The sequence below is a fragment of the Scylla paramamosain genome, chromosome 8, assembly GCF_035594125.1.
Source record: "Scylla paramamosain isolate STU-SP2022 chromosome 8, ASM3559412v1, whole genome shotgun sequence".
NCBI classification, from domain to species: domain Eukaryota; kingdom Metazoa; phylum Arthropoda; class Malacostraca; order Decapoda; family Portunidae; genus Scylla; species Scylla paramamosain.
The window spans coordinates 10,927,095-10,935,799 of record NC_087158.1 but is presented as its reverse complement, the minus strand read 5'-3'; the positions used below and the strand labels follow the sequence as shown (position 1 = coordinate 10,935,799).

General features: G+C 39.5%; 1 protein-coding gene across 1 annotated transcript in view; it reads left to right on the top strand.

Moving 5' to 3' along the window:
- LOC135102780 (chorion peroxidase-like) overlaps positions 1-8,705 on the top strand; it is a 50,354-nt gene that overhangs the window by 13,813 nt on the left and 27,836 nt on the right. The window contains exons 3-8 of the mRNA XM_064008284.1: positions 4,138-4,232; positions 4,363-4,429; positions 5,833-5,992; positions 7,023-7,154; positions 7,372-7,586; positions 7,694-7,870. Of these exons, the coding sequence (XP_063864354.1) occupies positions 4,138-4,232; positions 4,363-4,429; positions 5,833-5,992; positions 7,023-7,154; positions 7,372-7,586; positions 7,694-7,870 (846 nt within the window). The remainder of the gene's footprint in view (positions 1-4,137; positions 4,233-4,362; positions 4,430-5,832; positions 5,993-7,022; positions 7,155-7,371; positions 7,587-7,693; positions 7,871-8,705) is intronic.

Sequence of the window (8,705 nt, the reverse complement as noted above, 5' to 3'; positions counted from 1 at the left end):
CACAAAATAGGGTAGTTTCCGGCTCATCAGCCGCCGCTCAGCATCCACCTGCCACTGAGGAGAGAAAGGTCATCATCCTTTTCCCTAAATCTTGCTGGAAGGAACGACCTGCACGGCGAGAAGAGAAAGTAATAATTAAAAAAAGTCATATAAAAAACAAAAGAAAGCCACTAAGGACATATGTTGACCTTAACATCTCTCTCTCTCTCTCTCTCTCTCTCTCTCTCTCTCTCTCTCTCTCTCTCTCTCTCTCTCTCTCTCTCTCTCTCTCTCTCTCTCTCTCTCTCTCTCTCTCTCTCTCACTAACAAACAAACGCTGTTAGCCGCGGATTGCAGGCAAGATATTTATCAAGGCTGCGTTTAAAAGTCTCTACGGTGTTGCAGTCTATCACGTCTCGAGGAAGCCCATTCCATAGATTTACTACTCGATAGAAAAAATTATTTTTTGATTCATGAGAGTTGAAGGATTTCCCAACAATTTTGCAACCGTTTCCTCGCGTGTAATTTGAAGAGTCTATCGTGAAATATTTACTGCAGTCCATGTTATCAATGCTTTTGATGATTTTAAACTCCTGTATTAAGTCACTTATTAGTCTTCTTTGTGTTAATGGGAAAAGATTTAATTCTTTAAGACGCTCTTCGTATGATTTATTTCTTAGGCTTGATGTCATTTATGTTACTCTACGCTGAACTCTCTAATTTATCAGTCTTTTTGGTAGTAGGAGCACCATGCTTGAACGCAATATTCCAAAAGGGGACGGACTAAAGAGTTATACAAAGTGAGGATTGTATCCTTAGATTTATATTCAAAAGATCTGCCGATTAAGCCAATTATTTCATTTGCTTCCTTTACGACTTCTGAACATTGTTGGCTAGGTTTTAAGCTACTCGATATTGTCATTCCTAAATCATTTTCGTTGTCAACACTTTTAAGTTGGGTACCATTTAAAATATATTTTGCTCTCTCGTTTCTATATCCTATGTGAAGCACTTTGCACTTATCTGCATTAAAACTCATTTGCCAAATTTGCCCCCTCAGTCAATTTGTCTAGATTTTTCTGCATTTCTATTACTTGTTCGTTAGAGACTACGGAATTCGCAATTCGCAATTCGCAATAGGACGATAGTTTGAGGGATTAGAACGGTCACCCTTTTCAGGAACAGGTTGAATGTAGGCAAACTTCCAGCAAGAAGGAAAGGTAGATGTTGACAGACAGAGCTGAAAGAGTTTGACTAGGCAAGGTGCAAGCACGGAGGCACAGTTTCGGAGAACAATAGGAGGGACCCCATCAGGTCCATAAGCCTTCCGAGGGTTTAGGCCAGCGAAGGCATGGAAAACATCATTGCGAAGAATTTTTAATAGGTGGCATGAAGTAGTCAGAGAGTGGAGGAGAGGGAGGAACAACCCCAAAATCGTCCAAGGTAGAGTTTTTAGCAAAGGTTTGAGCGTTCAGCTTTAGAAATAGATATGATAGCAGTGGTGCCATCTGGTTGAAACAGAGGAGGGGAAGAAGAAGAAGCAAAGTTATTGGAGATATTTTTGGCTAGATGCCAGAAGTCACGAGGGGAGTTAGAACTTGAAAGGTTTTGACACTTTCTGTTAATGAAGGAGTTTCTGGCTAGTTGGAGAACAGACTTGGCATGGTTCCGGGCAGAAATATAAAGTGCATGAGATTCTGGTGATGGAAGGCTTAAGTACCTTTTGTGGGCCATCTCTCTATCATGTATAGTGCGAGAAGAAGCTGTGTTAAACCAAGGTTTAGAAGGTTTAGGACGAGAAAATGAGTGAGGAATGTACGCCTCCATGCCAGACACTATTACCTCCGTTATGCGCTCAGCACACAAAGACGGGTCTCTGACACGGAAGCAGTAGTCATTCCAAGGGAAATCAGCAAAATATCTCCTCAGGTCCCCCCAACTAGCAGAGGCAAAACGCCAGAGGCAACTTCGCTTAGGGGGATCCTGAGGAGGGATTGGAGCGATAGGACAAGATACAGATATGAGATTGTGATCGGAGGAGCCCAACGGAGAAGAAAGGGTGACAGCATAAGCAGAAGGATTTGAGGTCAGGAAAAGGTCGAGAATGTTGGGCGTATATCCAAGACGGTCAGGAATACGAGTAGGGTGTTGCACCAATTGCTCTAGGTCGTGGAGGATGGCAAAGTTATAGGCTAGTTGACCAGGATGGTCAGTAAAGGGAGAGGAAAGCCAAAGCTGGTGGTGAACATTGAAGTTTCCAAGAATGGAGATCTCTGCAAAAGAGAAGTGAAAAAAAAGGGAAGAAGAGTCAGAATGTGCTCCACTTTGGAAGTTAAGTAGTCAAAGAATTTCTTATAGTCAGAGGAGTTAGGTGAGAGGTATACAGCACAGATAAATTTAGTTTGAGAGTGACTCTGTAGTCGTAGCCAGATGGTGCAAAACTCGGAAGATTCAAGAGCGTGGGCACGAGAGCAGGTTAAATCACTGCGGACATAAACGCAGCATCCAGCTTTGGATCGAAAATGAAAATAGAGAAAGTAGGAGGGAACACAAAAGGGGCTACTGTCCGTTGCCTTAGACACCTGAGTTTCAGTGAGGAAAAGAAAATGAGGTTTAGAAGAGGAGAGGTGGTGTTCTACAGATTGAAAATTAGATCTTAGACCGCGAGTGCTACAGAAGTTAATGAAAAAAAAAGTTGAGGGGGGTGTCAAGACACTTAGGGTCGTCGACAGAAAGGCAGTCCGACCTGGGGACATTTATGGTCCCCTCCCCAGAAGGGGACTCCGAGTTTGGTGTAGGAGTCGCCATTACGATTTTAAAATTTTTGAGTGAAGTGTGTGTGTGTTATTAGGTGCTTGTAGTTTTGTGTGGAGGAAGAGAGTTGTCTTTAGAGGGCAGGCTGTGACTGCCCCCTTGTGTTGTGAGACACAAAGGGAAACGTTCAGTGAGGTCACAGCTGGGTTTTATGATAAGTTTTATATATATATATATATATATATATATATATATATATATATATATATATATATATATATATATATATATATATATATATATATATATATATATATATATATATATATATATATATATATATATATATATATATATATATATATATATATATATATATATATATATATATATATATATATATATATATATATATATATATATATATATATATATATATATATATTATCACCCGCTCTTTCTATTATTCAAACTATCTACTCATAAGATGATAACAGCACTGCATTTAAAAAGAAAAGTATTTTCCTAGAAGACTAGCCATTCAAGAAATTACCAATTCATTTAGCGAAGCCTCAGCAGCTTCGACATTTTTTTTTTTCTGACTGGAGTAGAGCAAACTCAAGTGCTGTTCAATGGTTGAAAAAAAAAATTTCTCCATCTATGGACTCGATATAACCACTCTAATAAGTAAGCCCTTTCTTCAATAACGCTCAAATGTCTCGTGTTCTGTAATGATCATCCTCGGTTCATCTTTCAATAAAAATCTCAATTCCAAATTTCACATTTCGTCTCTCCCTAAAATAGCTTCTATGGAGGTAGGTGTTCTGAGCCGTCTCCGCCAGTTTCCTTATCTCCCCCACCTATTAACTTTTATAGAGTCTTATTCACACATCTATGGAATATGCTTCATGTTTACTGGAGAAGATTCTACTCATAACAAGATGTAATCAAAAGTATTTCGTCTTATCTAGTCGTCTCTTCTAACTGACTGTCTTCAGCCACAATGTTGCATCTTTTGCTTTTTTTCTTTTGCCACTGTCACACTAAATGTTCTTCTGACTTTACTAGTTGTATCCCCTCCCCTTTCCCGTGACCTTACCGCGCAGGACTACTTTCCCTCTTCCCTATAGCTTTCCACCTTCCTAATGCATGAGTTAATTAGTATTCTCAATCTTTAATGACTTTTAATATTTATCAGGAACTCCTTGCCTACTTTTGTATTTCCTCTTGATTATGACAAATTCTTTCACGAGGGAGAACTCCAGACACCACTTGATTTTAGATTTTTTTTCGGACTGTTTTCTTTAGAAGGCCTTTTCTTCGTTCCCCAGCTTTGTTTTTTTTTTTTTTCGTTGTGGTAAAAGTTCAGAAGTGGATAATTATAGTAAAATCCTTTCCTTGCAGGCCAAAGTGCAGGAGGAGGAGGAGGAGGTAACTTTGGTGGGGGAGGAGGTTGCCAGTGCACCCCGATGGTCGTCTGTAGCGCACCGCTGCATGTTGTGAGTAGTGACGCACAAAGCACAATGTACTTACATAAAAAGTGAAAACTTTACAAACGTGAAGCTTTTTATTTATCTTTTTATTTGTTTATTTTTTCGAAACTAACTTATCTTTTTGTGCTTTACTCAGATCCGCCAGACATGCAATCTTCCTGATGGCAGCCAGGCTGTGTGCTGTCCTGCGGAATTTCTCACAAGTACGTAAGTCTGGAGGTCTGACTAATAATGATAATAATAATAATAATAATAATAATAATAATAATAATAATAATAACAATAATAACGTATATGTGTTTGCGCGCGCGCCTGTGTGTGTGTGTGTGTGTGTGTGTGTGTGTGTGTGTGTGTGTGTGTGTGTTCGTGAGAGTGCGTGTGTGTGTGAATCAAAGAAACATTAACACTACGAGCAAGTCCAAAATAAGATAGGGACGACCTCAAACATTCCAGAACAATCTTAAAGTAAGAAGGAAAAAAAACATTACTCTGTTTACTCTAATTTGTTCCAAAATTCTTGAAATTCTTATAAGAATATGCTTCAAAACTGCTTAACAAAAAGGTACGTCATAGGTGAGTTTGAGTCTACTTTCTATCAATATCTCTGTCGCATACACACACACACACACACACAGGCAATTCTCTAATGAATGAGTTAACCTGTATCTCAATCTTTTATTCATTTTACTGGAAAACTCTTGAACCCTCAGCCTGCTTCTAAATTTTTCTCTACCAATGACTTAAATATTTTAAAAAGAAAGGTTTCAAGACAGTTTTCCTCATGATTTTGGATAATCCTTTCCACCATTCTTTCAGGACTAATACATCCAATGATTTTTTTTTTTTTTTTAGTATTTATGTTGACCTAAGGCAGACCCCTAGGACACACACACACACACACACACACACACACACACACACACACACACACACACACACACACACACACACACACACACACACACACACACACACACACACACACACACACACACACACACACACACACACACACACACACACACACACACACATACACAGACAAACACAAACACACACACCACACACACACTTTTACTATAAACTAAAAATATACCACTTCTACTACTATAATAATAGCAGCTGCTGCAGGTGCAACACCAGCAGCAGCAGCAGCAGCGGCAACAACAGCAATAACAACAGCAGCAGCAGCAGCAATAACAACAACAACAACAACAGCAACAACAACAACATCAAAAACAACAACAACATCAACAGCAACAACAACAACAAGAACAACAGCAACAACAAAAACAATAACATCAACAACAACAGCAACAACAACAACAACAACAACAACAACAACTACTACTACTACGACTACTACTACTACTACTACTACTACTACTACTACTACTACTACTACTGCTTCTACTACTGTTACTACTATTATTATAACAACTGTTACTACTACGGGTGCTACTACTGTTGCTGCTATTGTTACTGCTGCTGCTGCTGTTGCTGTTGCTATTGTTGCTGCTGCTGCTGCTGCTGCTACCACCATCACTACTACTCCCAATTCTCATTACCATTCATCCTTATGTTCCTTCCCTCTCTCATGATACAGCCAAATCACAAGCCAGTGGCCAGGGAGACAACAGGATATTTGGAGCTGCGAGAATCAACGTCAGGGTTGGAAATCTAAACTCCAATGGAGTGAACGCAGCGTGTCAGAAAGGCATCGAAGCCATCAAACACACCGATAATCTGGAAAGGAATCTCGTCAGGTATGTTGAGAGGACCAGTCTGAAGTGAGTCTGTCTGTCTGTCTGTCTGTCTCTCTCTCTCTCTCTCTCTCTCTCTCTCTCTCTCTCTCTGATAACTTTAAGTGTGTATACGTACATACGTATGTGTATTTTTATTTTATCTGATCACGGGAGCCTGACTGAGGGCCAGCAGCAGGAAACTCCACCTTCCAGGTTTCCCTTTTCTTTGAATCATTCATCTACGCAGCATATCCGCATTAGTAACAATGATTCCTAAATGTTTGTTCTCCAGAATACGAAGCAAAGAAATTATGTAATTTCTGACATTATCCATAATATTGCTTTACAAGCATCGACAACAGCAACATGATATTAAGGATACAATATTACAATGTGCTTGAGCTGAACCTTTAAGTTTAAATTCCCTTGTTCTGGATTTATATTCTTTCTCTGAATGAAGCACAAAAGTTAAATCTTCAGTTCCTTTGCTTCAAAATATATGAGTAAATATTATTTGATTTGCAACAATATTGAGCTAAATTAGATCTTTATGAACAATTTCTTTTGAAGCAAATGCGCTCCCAGAAAATGGACACAGTGTTTATTTATGTATGCCAGACACAATAATAGCTACACCTTACGAGGAAAAAAAAAAAAAAATTGCGCATATTCAAAACGTATGGTGGCAGATATAGTGATCGAGATTGGCGGTTTTCTGGGGATTACGTAAGTACCTAGGAAGATAATGTAGCAAATGCTGCTGCTTCATGGAACTATTTCGACTATTACAGTCGGACAGATCAAATGTTGTACAAGAAGACTGAAGACTTTAATATTAAGAAGACAGCTCGTAGATTGACAAGTGCAGTATTTTGCAGTTCTCGAGGTATATCAAACGAGGATATTTAATGATTCCTAAATTTACTTCTAGCTTCTACTACATACGGTACCATAAGGATTTCTAATGATTTCTTTTAATAATAAGGTTTTTCTTCTGTTGCACTCTAATTATTAATGAACGTCTCCTCTTGCCTCTGATGTTCCTTTGCAGTAATAACGTGGTCCTTAAGAGCGGCACGCCAGCTGCAGGACATTTGCGGCAGTTTAAAACCTCTACCCGGGCGAAGAGGATGGCTCACAACGCCCAGGCTATCGTGGAAGCCTCTACCAATATGTTAAGGGAGTAAGTGGTGTTGTCATCGCCTCACTTTGCAGTTTCCCGGGATGATAATTTATAATATATATTTTTTTGTCTTACATAGCAAGTGTGTGTGTGTGTGTGTGTGTGTGTGTGTGTGTGTGCGCACCGCACGAGCGGGCGATGTAATTATGGTAACTCCTGTTCTTCTACACTATTGGATTTTTTTTTTAGCGAAATGACTAATCAATCTAATGTGCAGCTTTCAGTTAACAGCTCAGCAAGGAGGTTTTGGTTTGAAGAACGTGCCCGTGGCCGGTACGCTGCTGGGGCAGATGTGCCCTCCTATGCCCTCTTGCAGCAACCTGAATCTCAGATACCGCACCATTGATGGATCATGCAACAACCCAAACAATCCCGCGTGGGGCATGTCAACTACACCTAACCAAAGAATCTTACCTCCCACCTACAGCGACGGTGCGTGAAATATAAGTTTCGCTCGATTAATCTTGGAGATTTAGAGATTTGACTTCGACCAACAAATTAGGTTCCTGTTTCCGTGTTGATTTTGTTTTCCTTCCTAGGTGTCTGGGAGCCCCGCACAAGAGGTGCCGACGGCAGTCCCTTGCCTAATGTCAGACATATCAGCAATAACGTTATGGTTGATTTAGACTTACCAGACACACAATTCACATCGTCCGTGATGCAGTGGGCACAGTTTGTGGACCATGACGTAGCCCATGTTCCTTTCCCGTCCATGAGTAAGTGTTCTTTTCTAATTACTGCACGATACTAAACATGAAGTTTTGATGCAAGCATGCAATATAATTATATATATATATATATATATATATATATATATATATATATATATATATATATATATATATATATATATATATATATATATATATATATATATATATATATATATATATATATATATATATATATATATATATATATATATATATATATATATATATAGGAGGCAGTAGACACCTGCCGAAACGATAATTACTCCCTGTGAAGTCTAAAGCACTGTTCAGGGGTTGCTGTTAACTTATCATTAAACCCAGCTGTGACCTCACTGAACGTTTCCCTTTGTGTCTCACAACACAAGGGGGCAGTCACAGCCTGCCCTCTAAAGACAACTCTCTTCCTCCACACAAAACTACAAGCACCTAATAACACACACACACTTCACTCAAAAAAATTTAAAATCATTATGGCTACTCCTACACCAGCCTCGGAGTCCCCATCTGGGGAGGGGACCATAAATGACCCCAGGTCGGACTGCCTTTCTGTCGACGACCCTAAGTGTCTTGACACCCCCCTCAACTTTTCTTCATTAAGTTCTGCAACATTCGTGGTCTAAGATCTAATTTTCAATCTGTAGAACACCACCTCTCCTCTTCTAAACCTCATTTTCTTTTCCTCACTGATACTCAGGTGTCTGAGGCAACTGACAGTAGCCCCTTTTCTGTTCCCTCCTACTTTCTCTATCCTCATTTTCGATCCAAAGATGGATGCTGCGTTTATGTGCGCAATGACTTAACCTGCTCTCATGCCCACGCTCTTGAATCTTCCGAGTTT